This window comes from Zophobas morio, unplaced genomic scaffold (assembly GCF_036711695.1).
Source record: "Zophobas morio isolate AGI-343-1 ecotype UQ-CSIRO unplaced genomic scaffold, CSIRO_AGI_Zmor_V1 ptg000011l, whole genome shotgun sequence".
Taxonomy (NCBI): Eukaryota; Metazoa; Arthropoda; class Insecta; order Coleoptera; family Tenebrionidae; genus Zophobas; species Zophobas morio.
Window position 1 is genome coordinate 21,239,574 of NW_026972116.1, and position 26,747 is coordinate 21,266,320.

The following is a 26,747-nucleotide window of genomic DNA, read 5'->3' on the forward strand; positions in this document are numbered from 1 at the left end:
TTTTTAATGCAGAGAATTTGACAACTTCTGTAAGTAAATTCGACGGAAGTTCTAGTGATAACTGATCGGTAGGCAAATAAAGTAAGGCACTACCTGGTAAGATTAGCTGTTATTGAAAATCAACAAATGCATAAGAAAGAGGTAAACATGCAAAATAAATATTTATTGAATGGTAGATTGAATACAGATTTTCCAGATTAAGGCTTTCCTGCTTTATATTTTGCACGGCCAAGTTAAGTTATCTGTGGGAGGGTATTTCAATTTAAACTATAGTTTGGATGTTAATGTAAAACTGTCACAAATGAGTTATAAGAGAATTATAACACTAAAAACTGGGTTTCAGATTTTTACATCTATCATTATGTATATATTTTGTAATATTGGTTCAGACAAACCCGAAAGTTTAGCAAATTATAGCAGGGAATTTATATCGTCCTTAATTATTTAAATTTTAAATCCATAGTTGGAATTATAAGTATTAGTTTTTTTATTGATCAATGAATCGTGGGTTTAAATGTATTAAAGTCTATATTTTATGTGAAAAGTAGGATCCCCATTTTCGCCCGTCTGTCGCCTGTTGCTAGTTTTATTAGCTACATCTCCGGAACTGCATTGTTTATTGTGAAATCTTAAGAATTTTAGGCGTAGGTAGGAAATTATTGCCCAAATAAAATTTTCATGAAGTAAAGTAAAGGCAATAATTGAAAGAAAAGTTTACAGTAGTTTTAAAGAGCCAATTTTAGATACACATTAACTGTAACAATATCAGCTTTACCAACTAACGCGACAAAATCTATTAAGATAATTATATAATTTGTCTAACGTTTTCATCAAATTGTATTAAAATTTATAATACACAGTCACAAATAATAATAAATGCTGTTGCGATTGTTTAAAGCTGATGGAATAATATTATCATTACAAATTATAAAACCGGATTTAATTTTAACTAACCGTGAAGAAACTTTAAAATGTGAAAATATGAAACATAATGGCTGTCCGATAAAAAAATATATTTGGAGCAGACTGTGAAAATTTAATTATTTACGGCTTTTTTAGAGTGTCACCTCAAAAACTTAGGGCTACTGAAAATAACATTTAACAACAAAATATTTGGGTTGGAAAACCTTTTCTAAATTAATTTTTTGCACTCATGACCTGTTTTGATTACTTTCGCGCATTCCCCAAGATGCGGGAAGGCCAACTTGCCGCACGCCTGCTTTTTGCTTTCCGTTGCCATGGTAACCTTAAAATAGCCCGGAAACGTCAAATTGCTAAATGTTTACGGCACCGTCAACGCCGTTGTTTGTAAATAACTCACAGTTAATCCTTTCGGTTTAAAAGTTTATTCCTTGCAAAGAATATTGTACACAACACTTTCGTGAAGCCTGCTTCCGCATTCCTGCAACCGTTTTAATTTTCCGAATTTGATTTTTACTTCCTGAGCGTAAGTAAAGCAAGTAATGTAATCGACTTTATCGAGGGGCGACTGGCTACTTCTATGTTTTCTCGACATTTCATGACCCATAGAGTATGGTAAAATTAGGTCTGGTGGCTCAGCCTGTATACTGTCTGTTCAAATTTTTATTAAGCAGATAATCTCCAAAACTACCGGACCGATTGTATTTTTTATGTATGTTAGGAATATCGTGTAGATGGTAAAACGCTAACCAAAATTTGCTCAATCTCCCTATCAGTGTCATGACATCTCAAAAATGTTTATAAGAAATTTTATAAAATAGCATGCTCTCGTTCTTTTTTTTTAATACAAGATTCATGAAAACTTCTAGATATTTCGCAGAAATAAAGGCGGAAATAAATTCAAGAGCTCCAAATCTAGAAAAAAATCTCATTAAGTTATTGTCCAAGAGACTCGAGTAGTCAAAAATTTTATAAGAAACGTCTGAAAAATTGAATTTTGGTTCATAAAAATTCTGGAGTATAGATTTCAGATTAGATTCTAAAATGGTGCCGGAACAAAATTTACATATTCTTATGCACTTTGATACAATTAAAAAAATAGCATTTTTTCGAACAGATAATGGAAAAAATTAAAATAAATTACACAGATTTGGAAATATGTGCCAACATAAAAACCAAAAATAACCTGTTGTTAAAAAATTCATAATGTTAATAATAATTTACAACTCGACATTTCAATTTAGAAAATATTTTCAAAAAATTTGGAAACTTTTTTTTTCAAACAAACGTATTATAATTTATTTTTTCCAATTTCTACTAATAAAATGCTTATTTTGTACATTAAATCTCGCTATTAAAACAATAGTTTAATCGGAAGGATGAATAAAATGTTTATAGCAACACTTTATCCACACTGTCATTGACAACACGAATAAAATAAAAAATCTAAAACTTCGCACTACCACTGAAATTTTCGTTGCTACGGATGTGTGGATATTCAACTAAAATTTACAACGCTTGATAGTCCACCTCCTGTAAAACATTCCTAATGAAAGTCCAGGAACATCCTTTGAATTTGACCGTGACGAAAGTACAGGCAGCCTAGGCAATTTACCTTCTTTAAATGTTCATCATATTAGTAATAGTACAATTAATATTTACGTATATGGATTACCTAAACAATACATTCTTTGAAAAATTTTGCGAAATTGGAAAAAATCTTGTTTGATACACGTGAATAAACGAATTTTATCCACTCAAAAACATTATCACACTCGGCTTCGCTTCGTATGCTAAACTGTTTTTTCGTTGGATAAAATTCACTTTGAGTTACTTATACCATTAATAGCTATTTGGGTAGACAAATTATTAAAGCCCATAAAATAGTGTTACAAAGTTATAAAGTAAAAATTTGAAAACTAGTCCTCGTATTGCCTTCCAGTTTTTCTAGTATTGCGGTAAAAATTCCTTAACAAAAATATTACAAGTGAGCTGTAATTTTCAATGTTACTACAATCTTAGTCCTCGACTATAAATACGTTACATTTTTAAAATCAGCACGTAGGATTGTATTAACACAGAATTTTTGTGGATTTATAGACAACTTTTACAAGATTTCTTTTTTTCAGTGAAATTTTCCACCTTTTTTCGACTACTTCGAAAATCACCCAAAATTTGTTTCTAGATTTCGACTTCCAGAAGATATTTTCGAGTTTATTTCTTCAAACATTTTTCCCCAATCCTCAAAATGAAATAAGACACATTTCAACATATTTTGAAAATTTGAAATTGAACCCAGATATTTAGAAAACTATGTTAAATATTTAGAAACATTTAGTCCTCGTATCGACTTGAGATTATTTTCCTTCATAGACGTACCACTCCTGCGCAAGCAAGATGATTTTTGACAATCCAGTTTTTCCGGAGTTCCTTAAAGAACAATTTTTTGTGAATTTTTATACATCTTTTCCAAAATCTCATTTTTTTCAAATGAAATTTTGACATTTTCCGCCCACTTTTGAAAATTACCCAAAAAGATTTTTGTAGACTTCGACCTCCAGAAGCTATTTTCACCTTGAGTTCTTCGGAAATTCGTATTTTTTTTCCAGAATCGTCAAACTGTGTTAAGTCAAATTTTGAGATATGTTAGAAATCTAACTTTCAATTCAGATATTTCGATAACTATTCCAAATTAGGAAAAATAATCTCACGTTGATAGACGTATTATTCCTAGCAAAACACGATTTTTTCGTAATTTTTGGCCTCCCAGTTTTTCCGGAGTTGCTCTAAAACGTCCGGGATTTTCGTTGTTTTTCCCAGAATTTTTTGTGAACACTAAAACACAATATTTTAATAATCCACTCCTCCTATTTTGAAGAACATAACATAGAACATAGTGGTTTATTGCTGTCCTATCTATGGATATCACTGATAAATAATAATCTATTGCATTTAGAAGCAAAGATAAAACTTCTGCTGATTAGATAAGTAAATTTTTACTTCCATAACTCGTAAGTAGGTTACGAAAAAGCATGACACCCGTTTTTGTATCTGTCGCCTATCTGGTCATTTTGATCTTCGAAACTACTGGACATACTACAATATACTTTAAGCGCACATTAGTATTACCAATCTATGATACATTGCTGTTCCGAACTTGTCGGTTCATCGCCTCCAAAAATTTAATGACGTCATATCAAAATTTTGCTTAGTAAATTTGGTGAAATTTTGAAATTTATATTGTGATGCGCACTCGCCTCATATTACAGTTCTTATTTTCAGAAAATCAACATAAAAACGAACAATAGCCACTTTCAAACATCCAAGTTTAGTAAATTAAATGCTGTCTAAATAATTACCATCATAATGGATGCCACTAAAGAAACTTTAATAAACAGTAAGTAATTACTAACTTACAAACAAATATTCAGATATTGACATTTCAGAACGCAAAACTTTATGGATCCATTAGTTTTTAGAACAAATTATTACAGAATATATGAATATTTCACGAGTTTCTCCACTTCTAAAAATCAACTATCATGTTTTACGATGTTTTGGGTTTCTACATTTTCGCCTCAAAGACATTGTCAAACATCGCGATTCTCTTCGTCTCAGTATCACAGTACACATTCTTCATGCTTTAGTGATAGTTTTGCCGTCTATTTACATGTTTAAAAAATATTTTATCTACTGTCATTATGTAATGTGCCAGATTACAGGTTTTTCTTTGATATTGTAATGGTAGTTTTTACCGCACTAAGTGCGGTAAAGGAACAATTACCGCACTAGTGCGGTAAAGAGTGACTTTTAGAAAAGAAAGTTTCAAAACCATTTATTAACATAAATTACACAGTTTAAAGCATTTATAAAGTTAACACCAGACGCTGTTCCCATGTTGAAGCTGGGCTTCTCCACCGTGACCTAATTTGTTGAACATACAGTAACTGAAGAACCCGTTATTTTCGTAGCAATTATTTTCTTTTTTTCGACAGATGTTTCAACATATCCTTCTGCCATGCTATCCGACTTCCAGCCTCTATGACCAAGCAACATGTTAATTATTCCCTGAAAATTTCCTCTCGTTATAGCAAATTCTACATAATTTTAGTTTTTGAATTCAGTAAGGTGATCTTGACAAATTCTTTTTCGGCTCTAACGTCTCGTGTCGTAAAATTTGTGATCTCCTCGTGTCGACAAGCACCAAACACTCCGACTATCAAAACAACCTGAAACTATATAAATTTGAGATTGTTTTTTATCAATATGAGTTGCAATTTGCCTTCATAAATAAGAAATCCTTATCATTCATTTTCTTAAGAAATTGATTTATCTCTTCTTTGGAACAAATAAACGATTTTCTGGGTCGGGAACCTTCTGATTTCCGAGAAGAAAGCCACAACCTGATGATATTCAGAAATATCAACATTCTTCGTAATCAATACCAAGGTTCGCAACATGGAATATCGGCACCATAAGGAGGATGGTTTTAACTTCTCTGCGTGTTCAGCAAAATAGGAATGCATCACCTTGTTCAGAAACGTCACCAATTTTCTTAACTTCCATTCATTCATCAAAATATTTGTACGCTATCTCGTAACGTTCTTTAGATTTACCAGGAACTAACGTATCGATGGCAAATTGAGTAGCCACTTCAATATCGGAAGGCAAATTATCCTCTGAATCACTAATTTTTGCACATAAATTGCTTTCACTGAACGCTTGTGAAAAACGTAAACAAATCAGTAACTACGGTTACTAATTTAGCCGCCTTATTTTTTCTCCATAAACACAATTTAAAAAATTACAAAAATATCTGTGTTAATTTTTATGAAAATTATTGAAAGTAGATAAAACGTTGTACAATATTTGTATCGTAATGTTTCTTTACGATCCTTGATGGATTATCCAACTCGCCTTCGGCTCGTTGGACAATTTTTCCATCGCGTATCGTAAAATTCCACATTACGATACACATATCGTAAATATCTATTCCGCAATTTTTTTCAGCTTCTTTGATCACAAAATTGCTTAGTTTTTTTCGAGCATTTTTTCTAATTGTGGCAGGAGGCAGCAACATCATTTGGAGCAAAGTGTATAGCAAAAGAATATACAACACGTTCAAAACTTTAACAGTTTTGGAAAAAAATACCAAAGATTTACAAATAAGTCTTGATTACAAAAATTCGGTTTGGTTTGCTTATGTGCTAATGGCAGGTGAAATTGGATTACTACTGTTTTGTGGTGTATTGCATTTGATCTATTCTACCTCAACTAAATTTACTCTTCTGCATGTTCTGATAACACTCATAATATACGTCGTCATGATGACTATAGAGATAACTCTGTCGTGTCCATTCCTTACTGTCTACAACAGCATTGCCTTAATGTTTTCGGCTATCAATTCGAAGCTAAAAGAAAAGCGTTTAGCACCTAAGGTTTTTCAGACGTGTATGAATGTTTACTCAAATGTCTGCAATCTCTTAGAATAATGTAACCACTTAAACACAATTTTAATTCTAATAGGATTTTCTACAAGATTTGTGACCACGACTCTAAACTTATATGGACTCATAATTAATGCTTTTATGAATGGAAAACGATTGAATTTTCCTGTACTTGCTGTGGTATTTTATTTTGCTTATAAAATGGCAATACTGATTTTCGTTGCGGAAAAAATAAGATCTGCAATAAGTTTTGTCATTGAATTTAACCTCAAGAATAATATTTTTCTGTTTTTTTTTCAGGTTATTGAAACGCGGAAGACATTAAATAGATTAACATTTGAGAAGAAAGAAGAAACGTTTCAAAATGAGGTAATGCTAGACTCCTTTTTCTTCATACTAAGTAACACATTTTAGATTAATACGTTTCTCGTAAAATAACTGCATTATGAAGTTCGAGTTTCAGCAGGTGGAATTTTTGACTTGAACTATAATTTGGCACTAAGGGTATCTTTCAGCTAAATTCAACGTAATTACATTATCACTACTTTTGTTTTCAGATTTTTGTTTCCATGACAACATATTTAGTCATCCTAATTCAAACGGATCTTAATGCTTCAAGATCCGTTTGAAGAAAAAGTCTATGACAAACTTTTCAAAAAATGATTTCTAATTCAATGCACCACTATTTTCTATTACTATAACAAACAAAATATTGTAAAAGTACAGAAATTAAGGGTTTTCAGGCTTGAACAGCAGTATTCTGTTCAAACTCGTTTCACAAAAAATGGAAAATAAAAATTAAATATTATTCAAGTTACGTCAACATTTTTTTTTATTTACTTTCATATTTTCTCCACGTTTCATGACCACAAGAATACGAAACAATAGGTCTCCCGTTTGTACAAGTAATCTTCTGGACCAATTGTTATGAAATGTATTTTAAGAATATCATATAGATGATAAACCACTAACCAGAATTTGTCTATTCATCCTAATCAACAATTTGATGACGTCACCTCATTATTTTGCTTGGCAAATGTTTTTGAAATGTTATAAATAACATGCTCCTGTACTTGTGGTTTATGAATCGGTGTTGAGTTTTACCCTCGGCATCCAGATTATCTGTACAAGAAAAAATCGAAAATAACAGCAACTGTGACATCTAATTAAGTAGTCAGATAGTGTTCCACACAGCTAGATGAGAAATAAACTGATGACTGATTTTGACCTATAAATTATAAAATTTTGCAGATACTTGAAGTCGTTTTCAAATTACTCTTTTTTAAACAAATTTAGATTTGTGGAGTCCTCATAAAATATTATAAATTAGTTTTATAAAGCCTAAAATTTCTGCAGTTTCTAGGATCATTAGTACCCCCATATTCTTTAAAATTTTTATGTTTTTGTTGGATCTTTTTTATGTTTGGAAGATTAGAACTGTAGTTCATTTAGAATCTTAAGTGTCTTTACAATTCGCAGTTTCTAGTGTATGTAAGTAAGTAGTAAGTAAGTTTATTATACATAAAAAGTCGGAGACGTATTACATGTCATTTAGTTAATATACACATACATACAACATACTTATAACAATTACAACTGGGTATTAAGATATTCTTTTATATTATAATACGCATTTTTTAACAAAAAATGTTTTAGTTTTAATTTTATATGTCTTAAATTTCCTAATTTTAATTGCATTGGTAGAGTGTTATATATTTTTAATGCTGAAAATAAAACATTTTTTTGGAGGTAAGTGTAGTTCATCATTTCACAATCAAAGTTATTTTTGAAGCGTGTATCATAAGTGTGAGTGCGCTCATGTTCTGTAAAAAGATCCTTATGAGTGAGAATAAACATGACACATTCATATATGTACAGGCTTGTTAAAGTTAGTATTTTTTTTTCAAGAAAATATGGTTTACAGCTATCTGTTTTCTTAAGATTGAAAATGCTTCGAATACATCTCTTTTGTATAATGAATATCTTATTTACATCTACAGAGTTTCCCCAAAATATTATTCCGTATCTAATTCTACATTCTACATATCCAGTATACGCCATCATTGCAACTTCTGGTGAGGCTGATTTGGATAACATTTTCAGAGCAAAGCAATACTTTGATATTTCAGATGATAATATATTTATGTGTTCTTTCCAGTTAAGCTTTGTATCGATCCACAATCCTAAAAATTTGGTTTTATTCTTAGCTGGTGGTACGCTTTGATTTTGTGTTGATATATCGCAATCTGTATCCGACTTATAATTGAATTTTAGTATAATAGTCTTATTATCGTTTAGCTGAAAATGATTTAACCTACACCAGTGTTGTAGCTTCTGTAGATTTCTTTCAATCGATTTATTTAGATCTTCACAAGACGATTCGCTAATAATAACATTAGTGTCATCAGCAAATTGCACTGAAAAAGATTCACTATATAGAACAAGATCATTAGCATATATTAAGTAGAAGAGCGGCCCGAGAATAGACCCTTGTGGGATTCCTTTACTAATGGGGAGTTTGTTAGATTTAACTTTCTGTCCCATATAGTAATCTATTACACATTGTGTTCTTCCATTAAGATAGGATTTAATGAGTTGTAGAGGGATGCCTCTCACTCCATACATTTCAAGTTTTTGAATCAGAATTTGATGATTGACAGTATCAAAGGCCTTTGTCAGATCGAGACACATCATTGCAGTCTGCTTACCACAGTTTAAAGATGTTATAATTTTGGATAAGGCTTGATAGATGGCTCTTGTTGTAGATTTATTACTTCGAAAACCATTTTGAACATTTACTAATAAGTTGTTATTTTCAAAATATTCCGATATTCGTTTGTAATATATTTTCTCAAAAATCTTTGAAATATTTGAGAGCAGCGCTATCGGCCTATAATTTTCGAAATTGCATTTAGAACCTTTTTTATGAATTGGTTTTATCTCTGCTATTTTAAGTTTATCTGGAAATGTGGCTTCTATAACTGTTTTATTAATGATGTCGGTTAGAGGGTCACTTATTTCGTGAGCTACAAATTTTAATAGTTTAACTGGTATTTCGTCTTCTCCAGTAGATGTTGTGTTAGCTAAACTATTTATAACATTGAAAACTTCGATAGAGTTTGTCGGTGACATAAAAAGGCTTTTATTACATTGGTCTTCAGTAGGGTAGTAATCAGAATTTGTGAGTTTTGACGCTAATCCTTGATTTAGGAAAAAGTGATTTATACTATTTAAAGCATCTTTAACGTCTACATTATTATTATGATTGTTAAGATTGTGAATGAGTGACACCTGCGTAGTATTTCGTTTCATATAGCTATTTACCAACGTCCATATAGTTTTACTTTTATTCCTAGAGTTTTTAATCATCGCTGCGTTACTCATTCTTTTTGCATCCATTATGACATTTTTCAACACTTTGCAGTAATAGTTATAGTAATCCTTATCGATAAAGCCTCGAAGTTTTAAATGATGCAGTTCACATTTTCTTTTACATGATTTCTTTATACCATTTGTTATCCAACTATTTGTATTGTTTGACTTTGTTGCTAGACGTTTAACTGGAAATATGCGATTAAGAAGGGAATAAATAATGTTATAAAAAGCGTTATATGCAGTATTTGGGTTAGATTCTAGGTATACGTATGACCAATCAACTTTTTGTAATTCCTCTCGATACATAGCTACGAGGGTAGCGCCAGAAATTCCCGGCCTGGCTATGAAAGAAACGGCGTAGACTTACAATTAAATTTTATTTTTCAATGTAGTCCTCCCTGACATCAATGCACTTATTAGATCGTTTCAGCAACAATTCAATACATTTAAAAAAATATTCTTTCTGCTTGGTCCCAAAATGTGCCGAAACTGCAGACTTCACCTCTTCGTCGTCTCCAAAATGGCATCCTCGAAGGTTTTTTTCAATTTTTTAAACAGGTAATAGTCACTGGAGGTCATATCTTGGCTATAAGTAGGGTGATAGATTTGTTGAAAAGTTCAATCACGAATTGTGTCTTGCGTAATTGCAGCAGAGTGCACGGATGCATTGTTGTGCAGCACACCATCTTTCTAGTGAATTTTCCACGCCTGGAGTCTCGAATATTTTGGCGTAATTTACGCACAAGTGCTACGTAATATGTCGCATTAACTGTGGTGTTGCGTTCTTTAAAATCTGTAAGAAGAATGTCTTCAGAATCCCAAAAGATGGTAGGCATCACCTTTTTTGTCGACTGACAGACTCTGAACTTTCTTGGTGGTGCTTCTCCTTTTCATCTCCATTCCATCGATTCTCTTTTGTACAGAGGCTCTTAGTACAGAACCATAGTTTCATGCCCTGTGACATTTGTCTTCGGTGCGTCCACAGGATTTTCTCCACAGAGCTCCAAAAAAGACTGAGCAGATTCAACACGACGCTGGCGCTGAATTGCTGGGAGATATTTAGGAACTCACATTGCATTAATTTTATTCATGCCTAAATGATCATGGACGATTCGGCGAACGGTTGTATCTGAGAGCCTCGACTTTTGTGCTATTTCTTTCACCTTCAAGCGTCGATCATATAATACGAGATCCTCAACAAGAGCAATATTGTTATCCGTTAACACTTCCATGGGCCTTCCTGTTCTAGATCATCTTCCAACGATTTCTAACCCATTCGAAACCGTTTTGACCACTCCTTCATCACAGAATATGTCGGTGATTTTTGGCCATACACCTCGTCCATCCGATCTTTAATGTTTTGAGAGGAAATACCTCCTGGAGTGAGTAATTTTATACTCAATTTTCGTGACTTCTGACATCGTGATGAACAAATGTGTGTTACCAAAAAACTATTTGGCGTAAGCTGCATTTTTGTATGTTTCAGACCTAATGAGACTTGAACTGACATATTTCTAAGATTTTGTCCTCCTACTGTACCTGGATCTATGCCAGGCCGGGAATATTTGGCGCTACCCTCGTAACTTATCAATAGAAATAATCCGTTTATAGGTTATGGTTTTTTGTTGAGATTTAATTTCAGAGGTAACAATGTTTATGATTTGACCATAGTGGTCAGACAGTTCAAAGTTAACTACGGAGCAGTCACACTCTGTAAAATTGACAAATACATTATCAACTATTGATGACGTTGTGGGTGTTACTCTAGTTGGTTGATCTATTTTTTGTGACATGTTATAGCTATTTAAAATATTTCTTAAATTATTACAATCATTTTTGCTTTTTATGGGGTCTACATTAATGTCTCCACATAAAATAATTTTATACAGATTAAAATTTCGTTCACATTCATCTAAAATCAAACACAAGGTATCGAGAAATGTAGTGAAATTAGATTTCGGTGGTCGGTAAACGCATAACACTATTAATTTTAATTTAACACTTACGACACCAGAACATTCACAGTGGCATTCGATGTTAAACAGTTGGATCTTCTCTATATCTTCAAATCCTAAATGATGTACATCATCAGTTCTCACGTAGATGCAGGAACCTCCATGTTCGACTGTGGGCCTCGTATATGCCGACATTAATGTATATCCGTTTATACTGATTAGGTGAATATTTTGCTTACACCAATGTTCCGTAAAACACATTATTGTTGGTTTAATGTTCATAGTAGATAAGATGACTTCGATGATTAGTGTTTTGTTTCCTAAGGATTGGACGTTTTGGTGTAATATCTTTACTATGGTCGTGCATTCACTGTCAGAAGAAGAGGTTAGGATTTTGTAGTGCTTGTTTCTTTTGGGTTGTCTAAAAAATGTTCACCTTTTCGGAAGTCAAAACGGCTGAATCGTATTCCCATGGGCCAGAATGACGGATTGTATACTGCCTCCTTATGCAAATATTCGACACCGACGAAAAAGCATTTATTGTCAATTTTTTTATGGAAAGTTTTTAATTCTTTCACTTCAGTTTGAGAGGAGTCCTGTAGTTTGCCATTTATATACTGCTTTACTATTGTTTCAGTTACGTGCTCCCGTGCACCCGCAATAAATAACCAGATCTTTTTGTTACGTTGCGTACCTATAAATGAAGAGGTCTCACTAGGGCTGCTTTCACATGCACCAACCTTATAATTGCGTTTTCTTGATCTTCTAGGACGGACTTCCTCAAATTTATTTTCTTGGGTTTCACTTTTTTCCTTTTCAGTCTTAGGAGTACGAGAGAATTCGTTTTGGGGCTTTTGTTTCCTATTATCACTTTGGGTTTTCCCGGTTGCATTTACCTTGTTTTCCAAGTTTAATGTCGTACCATTTCTATTTCTTGTAGTTGTTTTAAGAGTATTTAAGGTATCGGTTTCAAGCTCTAGGTTGATGATGTCAGACATCAATTGTTGCTGTTTATTGCTTAATTCCGTTAATGTGGAGGTATCCCTTTGGTTGCACTTTATTCTCGGCAGGGCTTGCCAATCAGCTGATGATTCGTTTGTTTTCATTTCAACACTCATCATCTTTTTCTTTTGATTGAGGTCGTCAGTTTTTGTCGTTTTGTTATCAATTTGCAGGCACTTCATATCATCATGGGTCGCATTTTTACATGTTAATAAGATTTTAATTTCCTTCACTTCTTCGTGCAGATTTTCAATTTTCAGTTGCATAGTTGACACAACAGCATCTAATTTTTCACTAAACATTCTATCGATGTCCCTTGTTTCAGTTTCAGTTTCATTGATTACGTAGTCACACATTAAAAATTTCTCGTTACAACACGATTTCCTTTGGGCACAACTTTTGTGGCACCATTGTTCACAATTTAAACAATATACACGTTTTTTCTGTGCAATATTTGCACACACATTGCAGAACGGATTCTCGTACAACTTGTCTGCGTGCGACATTCTCAGTCAGTCCGTAAGTAATCCGCGAAAGCTTTTATACTTTTTGAATCTTTCAAACCAGTTTAGAATCTCTAGAAACTAGAATCACTAGAATTTCTATAATTTTTAGATCTTTCATATTTTCATTATTTTTAGAGACTTCAGTATCTATAGAATTTTAAATATTTTTAGATCCTTAGGATCTGTGGAATCTTCGGATATTTGGAATCCCTGAAATCTCTCTAGAATTTTTAAATTTCCGGCTTCTCTAGCTTTTTTAATTTTTTGAAATTCCTGAAATCGTTGTAGTCCTTAGAGTTTTTGGTATCCTTGAAAACTTTAAAACCTTTGAAAGGGTTAGAATATTTGGAGGCTATTTGTTCAGAGAATATGTCATTTGCCGAAATAAGTCTTATCTTAGCAAGTACTAGCCCCACCCACCCACCCTCTATTGTCTTGGAAGGTATGTGATTTGCCAAAGTCAGTCTTATCTTAGCAAGTACTATTATATTATCAACAAAATCTTCGACAAATGGATGATAACACCATCAGAATTAACTATGCTCTGACAGCTTACGCCTCTTTCAAGTAATTTTTCAAATATGAAAAAATGCATTTTCTCACGAAAAAGAAATATTTTTAAATGAAAAGTTAGTAAATTATTTTAATAAATTTCCAAAAAATTACAAAATTTATCAATTTTGCTAAATTGGAGTCAAAATTAGTATCTCTAGACAGAAAAAATTGGTCTAAAGAGTTTAGACAGTACTTCCCTCGCTGTCGGAAACTTGACGACTGCATGCCTATTGTGTTTTTTTTTCTCATTACATTTTTGTAGTGGGAATTTAAAAAAAAATTGTGATGACGTCATCAACATTTTTGCAAGGACACGTATATCAGTTGGGATAGATGTAGTGTAATACTAAGAATAAAATTATTGTATTCCCAAATTTTCGGGAAAATGAATTGGGTCGTTTTGAATATGATTTCTTATAATCAATAAAATAACGAAACAATTTACTCACGTATACGGCGCCGGTGTGTAATATCTAGAGAGCGAATTTCTGTCGGGCTAGGCAAGGCCAAACTCGGTACGGCTCGTACGGGATGCGAATTCATTGCGGTTGCGGACTGCACGTCGTTTATTTGAGATTAGAATAACGCTGTTTCGTTGCACTCTGCTGTTAATTCCCGTTCTCATTTACTTAGCCGTTTGATTAATAAATCGTTAATTATATTTATGGAATTAGTACCGATTAAATTCAGTGATTATCTATCACCTGCTACTGAGTCCCGGCGATCCAGCACGTCCCCACCTATAATCGTGACGTAGCCCGATAAAAATCCGCTGTCTAGTAATATGAAAGGCAACTGAAAATCGTTTATGTATAAACATTCTTAATCTAAGATGACAAGCGTAACAGCATACGTGAGAGTCAAACAGAGAAACTGTAAACAAAACTACCATCGGTTTTATTGCTTCGACTTCCGCTTATTATATAAAACATTGGGTTTTATTTTAATTCTTGACGGTGAAATTCACAATTGGTTGATTATAAACATGTCTATTCCACATTCGCGGAACCAAGTGAGCGCATAAAACAAATGCAGGTCTGTAATGTTAAAGTCGATGTAAATAAGCGTGCTACCCTTATGTTTCAACCGAGTTTTTCCTTTAACAAATTTTGTGTCTACCAAATTGGGTTGGTTGGGGTGTAATACTAATAATAAGTGTTGCCTTTAATTTAATCAATAAAATAAATTGACTTCATTAATTTTTTTGAACCACCTCTTAAGAAAATCTAAAAAATATGAATGGAATGATAAATCACAAGTACAAACTCATCATATTTTTTGCATTTTAGATAGGATTTATTCAGCAAAATTTAAGGGTGACGTCATCAATTTTTTTAGGAGGGATGAACAAATACATTTTGAACAAAAGTTTACCATGCTTATAATAACTTTAAAATATTCCCAAGATTTCAAAGCATTCGGTTTTGTAATTCCTGATTAAATCGATAAAATAAATTCACGCCTTCATTAATTTTTTTGAGTCACCCTGCATATGCAAATCCAAAAATATGAATGGAATGATAAATCACAAGTACAGACTCATCATATTTTGTACATTTTAGATACGATTTATTCGGCAAAATTTTGAGCTGACGTCATCAGTTTTTTGTAGAAGATAACGAAATATATTTTGACTAAAAATTTATTATGCTCTTTATAACCTTAAAACATCTGCAAGATTTCAAAGCATTCGGTTTTGTAGTTCCTGATTAAATCAATAAAATAAATTTACGCATTCATTAATTTTTTTGAGTCACCCTGTATATGCAAATCGAAAAAATTTGAATGGAATGATAAATCACAAGTACAGACTCATCATATTTTGTACATTTAAGATATGATTTATTCCACAAACTTTTGAGCTGACGTCATCAATTTTTTGGAGGGGATAAGCAAATATATTTTGACTAAAGATTTATGATGCTCTTTATAGCCTTAAAACATCTGCAACATTTCAAAGCATTCTGGTTAGCAGATTAAAAATTAAATTTCAAAATGTTGTTTTATAATTTTGATTTTTTTTCCAAAAATCTGGACGTTTCGGGTGAAAAGTCGATTTGGAGTTGTAAACTACATGTGTAGGACTATGTTATTTTATACAATTCAAAACCCATTTACTATGTACAATTTTGAAGTGACGTCATCGCATTAGTGGTGGGGATGATTAGACAAATTTTGGTTAGCGTTTTACCATCTACATGATATTCTTAATATAAGTACAAAATTTCACAACAATCGGTCGAGTACTTTCGGAGATTATCTGTCTAATAAAAATCCGGGACGGCAGACGGACAGACGGACAGACGGACAGACGGACAGACGGACGGACAGACGGACGGACAGACGGACAGACAGACGGAAATGGGAGACCTATTTCTTCGTCTTCTAGGGGTCATGAAAGATCGAGAAAACGTAAAAGTAGAGAGTCGGCCGACGGACTCGATTACAATACTTCCTTTGCTTACGCTCGGGAAGTAAAAAGTCGTACATTTTTAATGTTATTTATTTTCAACTATGTTTATCTATTTTTTATAAAAGAAACAAGAAAAAATTGGTCTAAAATTATTTACATAGAACTTCCCTCGTCCCTGACGTACAGTGTAATAAAATTGGATTTTCGGAAATTTTATTTTATATTCCGTATAAGTTAAAAATTTACAGATAATACCTATCGAACAAACGATCTTAGTGTTGTTAACAGGACACCCTAACCCCTAACCCATACGCTTCGCTTCTCATAAAACTTTATTATTCATTTTGGAATGTTTTGCGAAAATGTGGACTAAGGGAAAATTTAGAGGCGGATTCATAAAGCACAAGTACAGGAGTATATTATTTTATAAAATTTAAACGGAATTTTTGATAAAAGATTTGAGGTGACTTCTTCACAGTGTAGGTAGGGATGATTGGACAAATTTTGGTTAGAGTTTTACCATTTCCACGATATTCCTAAAATACATGTACAAGTTGATAACAATCGGTCTAGTAGTTTCGGAGATTATTGATACGTGTATAAGTGAAAAAAATTTTTGGGACTCTCGTGTTTTTTTAATATGAAAAACAATTTGCGGCTCCTAACGCGTTGTTTTTGAAAGAATTTGAAAGAATCTCCGAGACCTTTAGCATATGAATGAGTGTGAAATATTCTTCTGGGTTTATTTATTTTTTTGTAAAAAATGTGAAATAATCTTTAGGCACCATTGTATGTTTGAAAGGATGTGAAAATGTTTTCAAAGTCCCTTTGTCACTTTTTTACAGAATGTGAACGAATCTTGGGGATGCTTTTTTTTCTTAAGAATTGAATGAATCTGTGGGGTACATTGTGTTTTTTTTTTAATGTGTGAGGTAAATCATCTGGATTTCTTGGGTCTTTTATTATAACTAGGATTATTAATCCACCTTATTTTACGGATAGTGGTTTTTGAAAAAAAAAAGAATAAAACTGTTATAAGAAAATTTTACAGTTTTTCTTTGAAATTAAAAACACAATTACTTTGAATTCTTCTACATACTTTTAGGTTATCGTAATCACGGTAAACCAATAATTAGAATGACTGTATATAACAATTTTGTAAACCTCTTGCCTCTTGCAAATTGTGCAATTTATATTGCGAATATTACAGAATTTAAAACATAAACACCAATGAAAACATAAGGAGAGGGAAAGTTCTCCACAAAATAAAAACATAAAAAGTCTAATAAATTAAATGATACCGAACCAATTACCACGATGATCGATGAAACTAAAAAAGCTTTAATAAATAATTAACTGTCTAGTTGTAACACAACACTGAAATATTTACAGTACAGTGCACAACACCTGTATTGATTTTTAAAAGAAATCAAATACATCATGACCGACTTCTCAAGCATTTCTCCGCTCCTAAAACTCAACTATCATGTTCTGCGTTGTTTTGGTTTCCTCGACTTTCATCTGGAAGACATTGTCGAACCTCGTTCTTCGTTTCGTCTCAACCTAGCAATAGAAATACTTCACGTTTTACTCATAATTTTGCCATCGATTTACTTGTTTAAACATTTTCCGCAATTTTTTGCAGCTTCTTTGATCACAAAATTACTTAGCTTCTTCAGAGGATTTTTTCTAATTTTGACAGGATGTAGCAACATCATTTGGAGCAAAGTGTATCGCAAAAAAATCTACAACGTATTTAAAACTGTAGCAACTTTAGAAAAAAATATCCAAGATTTGCAAATAACATTAGATTATGGAAATTCAGTAAGTTTGGCTTGTGCACTTATGGCAGGCGAAATTCTATTGTTATTGTTTTGTGGTATATTGCATCTGATTTATACTACCTCAACAAAATTTACTCTTTTCCAAGTGTCGGTAACTTTCACAATGTATTTCGTTATGATGACCATAGAGCTAACATTGCCATGTCAATTTCTAACTGTCTACAATAGCGTTGGTGTAATGTTTTCGGCTATTAATTCAAAGCTGAAAGAAAAGTGCTTATCACCTGATGATTTTCGGAAATGTATGGTTGTTTATTCGAAAATTTGCAACCTGTTAGAAGAATGTAACCACTTAAACACAATTTTAATTTTAATATCGATTTCTACACGATTCGTAACCACGACTCTAAACTTATATGGACTCATTATTAATGCTTTTATGAATGGAAAACAGACAATTTTTCCTGTATTTGCTGGCATAGTTTTGTTTTGTTATAAATTAGGAATTCTGATTTTCGTCGCGGAGAAAATAAAATCTTCGGTAGGTTTGTTTTAGTGAATTTAACGTCAAGAATAATTTTTCTTTTTTCAGGTTATTAAAACGCGGAATACATTGAATAGACTAACAATTGAGAAGAAAGAACAAATGTTTCGGAACGAGGTAACTCCCAGAGCTTTTTGTTTTTTCACACAGAGTAACACATTTTAGGTTAGTATTTTTCTGGTAAAGTCGCTACATTATGAAGTTAGAATTTCCGCAGGTGGAATTTTCGACTTGAACTATAATTTGGCACTAAGGGTACACGAACCTTTCTAGAAATTTAAATTTAATTAAGTACTTGATCACTATTTTTATTTTCAGATTTTTCTTTCTGTGACAACATATTTAGTCATCTTAATTCAAACCGATCCTAACGCTTCAAGAATAGTGTCTGAGAAGCTTTTTGGTTCTAAGTGATTTTAAATTCAGTCTACTAATTTTTATTAACATATTGAAAGAACACAAATAAGTTCAAACATTTTATTTTGCTTCTATGTTTTAAATCTAGAGGATTTTCAACTTTTCAACTACCAAGAAAGAAAAATTTAACTTGAGTAATATTTTCACAATACTTGCAAAGCTTGCATCTCAAAAGTTGGAAATTCGTTGAAATTGTTGAGATGCAAATACACAAAAATAAATTTTCTACACATTAAATATTATTAAAGTAACATTTTTGTGTTTTTTCATCACTCTTCCCAAAAGGATTACATTTATTTTTAGTTTCCGAAGATCTGTGACTCAAGTTTCATTCTTTTTTTAAATAAATCCCGGAGTCGACAGCTGAATTTTTGTTATCTTGGTAGTGATATTCATTAGTAATAGTTACTTAAAGTACTTTTAAAAGCTTTGAAATAATGTATATATACTTAGTTTGAAATACAAAAAATTTACGAAAACTGCGTGTAATACTATAATTTAGCAATTACTAAAATATATTGAAAACTAAAACAAAAACTTTCATCAAATGTGAAGAGAATGGCTTGAGAAATTTAAGAAGTGCTATTACAAAATTCAAAAGTGCTTTGTACTGTTGTTTAGAATGAATATTTATGAATATTGTTCAAATTGAAAGAAAAATGAGTTCCACAAGTACTCACTTTTGGAGCCTAAAAAACACTACCATCAGTAGAAAATTGTCGATTTAAAAATAATTTTAAATAAAAATCAATGAGGTCTTCACGATATGACTTTCCATGTTCACACCTCGCACGTTCTTGCAGTTCTAATTCTTGACAACAGATTTGTTGCATGGACCCCACTCTTCTTGTTTCATATAGGGAACTCTTTCAGGGAATAATCATTTTACAACCAATCACAGCTTTTCGTTGGTGTTCATATTTAAAGGCGACTGGGAGACATAAAAAGTACTTCGAAAATTTCACTTCGCGAACGCATCATCAGTGAAAGTATAATTTTTTTGGTAAGTACTCGTAATTATTTTAGATTTTATTTGAATAATAATTATTATTAATTTAAAATTGGTGAAAATTGTTTGACTTAATTTGTCAAAATTTTTACATTTTAGAAATTTTTGGACACTATTTATTCAGAAATTTATTTTCATTGAACTCATATATTGATGCACAAGAACACAAGTAATAATTAATATATAACAATGAACGAAACCTGTTTCAAAATTTTGAACAAGTTTTCTCTTTTGAAACTATTTTTGAAAAATACGCACACCAGTTCAAGTTTAAAACTCTTAGCCCCAAAGATGAGGACTGTAGCCGAATATTTTTTTTTCCAAAAACAATTTTAAACTTAATGTGCACTTTGTTATTTTCCACTGTTAAAAAAAATCTCTTGAGGAATGTTTCAACGCACACGTAACAAAGAAATATTTTTTAGAAATTGTATGGCTTGCTTTAGTAGAATAAAATTTAGATTGTTAGAATCAGTGGTATCTTGTTATATCGCCCTTTAAAAACGAAGACAAAATTTTCAATAGTTTCTGAAGCATCACAGTTGCGAAATGTTATTCAAGAACAACTGGTGAGAGGTGGAATGATAGTGACTTTATAAAAGATTTTGCAGATTCTTGTATCAACTTCTTATAAAAATTCGCAGGGTTTTGGTATCTGACAACATTCGAATTCTCTCATACCTAAACGCTAATTACAAATGTATTAAGAATTTTTATTAAGGAAACGACAATTCGTCACATTTCTTGGACAAACAAGGCATATTCATATAAAAAAATATGTTTCTTGCAACGAGTTTTCAGTAACAGTTTTAGTAATACCCGTTATCTGATTCAGAAATTTTCGTTTCCGAGAAGTAAGAATAATTCTAGAAAAGACTGTCTTAACATCTTTTTTGTTTTATTTGCAGACGTTTCTTCTAAAGCACCAGCACATACATTAGAAAAATGAGCGACAACGACATGCCAGGAGACGCTAGGGAGTGCTTAAATGATGAAAAGAAAAGAAAAATATTTCGAGAGTGGTTACAAAAACATATTAACAATGTTGATGAATATCCTAAAAAAGCAGGACAAAAATCAGAACAGCTCAGAATAGCTTATGGGCTTGAACCTATCTATCAATGTTTTTATAAAAACAGAAACAACGAATGAACAAGTTAGAATGAGATAACTATGTTTAAAAAAAAGCATTAATTCATTCCTGGTTTTTTATTGCATCCTACTATCCTCTTTTAAGAAGTTCTGGAATTTTTCAAAAAACATTGTCTTCAGCTTAACACAATCTTTGAAAAATTAAAGACATAGATTTTGGGAAGTTTTATTTTACCAAGTTGCATTTGAGCAACATTGGATTTTTGGTGGTTTTATAAAAAAATATATTTTAATTTTGCACTATCCCTAATAGGATTAAATATACTCTTATCAATTAAAATATCTATAGATAATAAAAAAAAACACTGATATTGACACCGCTGGATGATAATTCTGTGATTATTTGAACTTCATTTATTCTCACTACGTGTTGTAGGAGTTTTCTACACCAGTGTGTTTAATGATGTCAAATATGAAGTGAAAGAACACGACAAGTTTTCAATAAATTCAATTACAAGTTTAGATGTGTCTTTTGAGGTAACTTATAAGTGATTAATTAATGTCATATTAATCACATTAATATATATTTAATTTAGTACTTCTTTTAAAGTAAAATTTTTAATTTATTAACATTTTATATCTTATAGATTAGCACATTCACTGACTGAGTGAAAGTGATTAAAGAAATCAACAATGAAAACAAGAACGCCTTTAGACAAAGCTTGCTACTTCGGTGATTTAAAAACTCTAGAAGAGTTGCTAGAAAATTTGAAGGATTCACAATACTCACCGGAAGAACTGTGTTCATCACTTTGTACTGCAATCAAACGTTTAAATGACGAAGATAAAGAAGAAAACAATGAAAAATGCTGTGAATTAATGTTAAAAACTATCAAAAGCAAGAAAGATTTCGATACAGAACAATATAGAGACAGCTACGGAAATACCCCTCTTTTCTACGCTATATATCACAACAATCCAGAGATTGTTATGGAGTTATTAAGCACACTATGTTTAATCAATTCGAACAATGGTCCAAGTCCTATTGATAAAGTCGACCCAGAGATGTTAAGAAGACACTTCGATCGGTGCATAACTGAAACCATAAAGGGAGTTAAAGGTCCGGGAATTAAGATAACTTTTAACTTTGAACCACTTCTTTGTCGAGAAAAACACAAAGAAAATCCTCACGTTGATTCAAAAGTTGTATATGAAATAAGCCGTAGAAAAAATATCGAAAATTTGCTCTTGCATCCCATGATTTTATGTTTCGTAGCAATGAAGTGGGGCAATAGCAAAATGTATGATGTAATTTTTTGGAGCCGTTTTTTTCTTTGCTTTTTGAATATAGCGTTGCTTTCCGCTTACGTTATGACTAATATACACCCTTTCAAATATTTGTGTTTAGGTACACAGTTGTTTTACGTTTTGTATGTGGTTTTTGAAGACATATTGCAGCTTAAATTTGACCATCCCGAAAAATGGCATTTATTACTAGGAAAAGTAATATTGTCTCCAAATGTGTTGTTGTCTCTTGCTAGTTTCATACTTTTACCGATTTTTATCTTCCTTGGTGAGGACTGGACAGAATTCACGTTGCCTTTTATTGTTACTTTTTTGTGTTTTGAAATGATTTTAGTTTGCAGTATCCGATACATTTATGGTGAAATGTTCAAAGTAGTGCTTTTTGTTCTTGGGAGACTACTAGTTTGGTACATTCTCATATTGTTTATACCTTTGACAATTCTTTACAACGTATTATTCGATAATGCATTTTACAAAAAATTACCGAAATCAATTTTTGACGTCTTTACTCTTCTAATTGGGAATGTAAATCTGGGCGAAAATTCGACACCAATACAAAAATTTTTTTACTTGGCATTTATTATTGTACTGCCTCTGACAGTGTCTAATTTAATAACCAGCAATGCTATTAATGATGTTAAAGAATTAAAAAATAAAGCGGATATTGTTAGTCTAAGAGCAAAAATTTTGTTTATTTATAGGGTTGATATCGTTATTAGGAATATAAAAAAGAAAAATTGTGAATCCATTCCACATGTAGTGAAGGGTCATATTAATTTTGTTGAACGACATGCAAACACACAAACATTTAACAAAAAACTGGTCGAAAATTTAAGCTTATTATTCCAAAGAACACAGAAAAAAATTGTTGTTTCATCCGGGTTTTTTTACAAACCAGACGAAAACAAATCGTCCAATGATAGTACAAGTATAACAAAAAATTGTTAAAACTAGGTGCAAAAATAACGTAAAAGCTCGTCGTTTGAAATAAAAACGAAACACGCATTTTTGTGTACATGTTGATTTATATAATATGCTTTAACCCATCCGACTTAGTTCTTCGGGTGGACAAATTAAGCTCATGTAAGTAATCGTCTGTCTTCTGGTGTCAGTTATTCGATGGCCACTTCACTCGAAACTAAAAGGATGGTAATAAAACATAATTTAAATGTAGATATAGTCTCAATCTGTATTTATATTGTAATAATCTAGTACTTAATATAAATAATAATAATATTAATTTCTTGTTTTTTTTTTGCACACAGAACAACGCATTTTAGATTCATATATTTCTGGTAAACTCACTACATTACACAGGTGGAAATTTCGACTGAGTCTAAACGGTGTCAGATTTTAACAGGACACAAGGAAATTTGCCGTCTACTTTTTTTTATACAATTATTTTACATTTTTCACATATGCAGGATGATACAATTAGAAATGCAATAAATGTTCCTAAAAATATAACAGACACACAAAAAATGATATATAAATATTAAATAAGAGCATATTTTTACCTTCAGAGCGTAAACTCAGTACGACACAATAGGTCACCCGTTTCCCGCTGCCTGTCTGTCTGTCTACCGTCTGTCCGGTATTAGACAGATAATCTCCGAAACTACTGAACCAGTTGTTAAATTTTATATGCGTACTACGAATATGGGGTAGATGATCAAAATTTCGCTAATCCTTACCTACAATTTGTTGACGTATTCCAAAAGCATTGTTTATTATTCCAAATACAATTTTCATCTGAATGACTCGGGTTTAAGGGTTGGATTAAACGGACATTTTAGATGAAATTTTTATACTGAAATCAGTAAAAAGTATCTTTCATCTATGTATTTAAGCTTTTTTTACCTGGTTTTCATCTATTTTAAGGTACTTTATCATGTTTTTAATAAACTGGCCAATTTTAGCGTTAAAGTTTTTTATTGCCTTTTTATAAAATAAAAAAAGTAAATTTTTGTAGTGAAGTTTTTTTATGCATTTTTTAAACATTTTACCACATGTTTAAGGTTATCTTGTAAAAAGTTGTGGATTTCTAAAGATTTTGACCACGATTCCAACAGATCCACATAGAAACCACTGACTTCGAGATGTACAAAAAATAAATTTAAAAAAAACACTCAACTTCAAAATTGGCCTGTTAAAATGATAAAACACCTTATAATAAATTAAAAAACAAAATGTGGGGTGAAATGTATCATTTTACTTGCTACTAATTTGTCCCTTTTTTTTTGGTGTTATATATTTAATCTTATAGGATTGCATACTCCAGCATGTGTGATTTATGCATTCGTGTAGAGTTTTCACCCTAGACATCAAGATTTTTGGGGAAAAGTCAAAATTATGTAACATTTTACAATTTAATTTTGAAATTGTAAAACCGAATCCTTTAAGAACCTACAAGTTTTTTAACATTATCGTAAACTTGGTAAATCGTTAATCAAATTTTTTTTGTTTATGGCTCCCTAAAAAATGATGACGTCATTTTATAATTTTATAGAACAAATGTTTCTTAAATTTTATACAACTACATACTCTTGATTGGGGAACATGAGATGCGTCAAAAAGTACATACTGTCACGGCCAGAAAATCTTGGACGTCAGTCAGTGTCGTTTCACCGTCACAAAACATCTTTAAATATTTTAACCTTATTTTTTTAGTTTTGACATTTTTGACAATGCGACGTGACACATCTTTTAAACTTTAAAACTGACACTATATCAAAATTTTCTAGCCCCGACTGTAGACAAAAATTTTCTTCTTGAAAGCAAAAAAATTGTCAATTTCGTATTTAATTAAAGAAAAAACAAAAAAAGGAAAAAAACAAGGAAAAAGGTGCTAAATGGTCACCGAAAATAAAACGTGACAAAAGAAGGCTACAAAAGAAATCGATAAAAAGCGAAAAAAAGTGCAAAAAAAGGCAAAAAAGCGGCACAGGAGAGAGAAAAAGAGTATGAAAAAAAGCGACCAAAGAAAGAGGGGAAAGACAAAAATTGGAGACAAAAAAGGAACAAAAGAAGTGACAAAAAAGAGATATAAAGAACCACACAGAAAAAGTAGACATAAGTAATAATAATAATAATAATAATAAGAAAAAGAAGATGATGAAAAAATGCGACAAAAAAGTAGCGGGGGAGGGGAACGCACAAGAACGACAAGAAAAGGCGACAAAAAAAAGCGGAAAACTGCCACAAAAAAGTAAATGTGACAAAAAGTTTACTAAAAAATTGGTCTAAAAAGTTTAGACAGTACTTCCCTCGCTTTCAGAACCGTGTCTTTATGTCTATCATAGATTCTTCTCATTAGAGTTCTGTGACGGAATATTTCAATAAATTCGCTTTCACTCTGGAAATCACGGCTCGTTCGTAATTTGATCAATAATAACTTGACTGATTCATTAATTTTTTTGAGTCACCCTGTATAAGCAGATCTAAAAAATATGAATGCAATGATAAATTACAAGTTTAGTCTGATCATATTTTGCACATTTTCGAAAGGATTTATTCGGCAAAATTTTGGGGTTGATAAACACATACATTTTGATTAAAATGTTTCCATGCTTACAATAACTTCAAAACGTGTACAAGATTTAAAAGTATTCAGTTTTGCAATTCTTGATTTAATCAATAAAACAAATTGACTCAGTCATTATTTTTTTGAGACACCCTGCATATGCAAATCCAAAAAATTTGAATGGAATCACAAGTATTGTCTTATCATATTTTGTGCATTTTAGACAGGATTTATTCAGCAAAATTTTGAGGTGACGTTATATTATATAGTATTGAAAATCAGATTTCTTCTATATATAGACAATATCATCCCATACATTTTACCCATATGGTAAATAAAAAATTATCTACGTAGTTAACTGAATAATTACCCTTTTTGTTTTATTGTTACCATTACCTCTGTAAATTACAATTTTTGACAAATTAGTAACATCCAAAACCGCGTTTTTTATGCGATTTGTCGCGATAACAAATGAAGGTCAACTGTAGGCAAACAGCGCTATCTAGCAGCGATAGTTCAAAGTTTGAAGAATTCGTTGTTGCTACCTGCTTATCTGACACAGCTACCGATCGTGCTAGAGTGGTACTACCAACTATATGACTTTTAATCGTTGCATAGAAGTCACTACGTTGCCAATTCTTGAAAAATCTCACTATTTAGTGACCCAGAAATCCCAGAATGGAACTATTTGTCTTTCTAACTTAGAATTCTACTGAAACCGCGAGTTTTTAATGTGTTATAATTACCAGTTTATTAAAGAATTATTTTATGAAATTCTTAGTCAAATTATATAAATGTTGGATGAACCAGAAATGTTAGTTAAAAATGTAAATTCTTCCCAAATGGGCTGAAAATATTTTTACTTCAATATGATGTTAGAGGAAAACAGAGCTTGAAAG

General features: G+C 31.7%; 1 protein-coding gene and 1 long non-coding RNA gene across 2 annotated transcripts; both read left to right on the plus strand.

Annotated features, from left to right (window-relative positions):
• The first annotated feature begins 19,823 nt into the window (after positions 1–19,823).
• LOC135127214 (uncharacterized) lies at positions 19,824–21,127 on the plus strand. Its single transcript, XR_010280175.1, has 2 exons — positions 19,824–19,922; positions 20,837–21,127. It is a non-coding gene; the product is annotated as an uncharacterized LOC135127214 (long non-coding RNA).
• A 294-nt stretch (positions 21,128–21,421) lies between these two features.
• On the plus strand, positions 21,422–23,565 carry LOC135127210 (transient receptor potential cation channel protein painless-like). The gene is made up of 2 exons (XM_064053604.1): positions 21,422–21,557; positions 21,668–23,565. The coding sequence occupies exon 2, from the start codon at positions 21,714–21,716 to the stop codon at positions 23,271–23,273; it is 1,560 nt and encodes a 519-aa protein (XP_063909674.1). The 5' UTR covers positions 21,422–21,557; positions 21,668–21,713; the 3' UTR covers positions 23,274–23,565.
• The last annotated feature ends 3,182 nt before the right edge of the window (positions 23,566–26,747 follow it).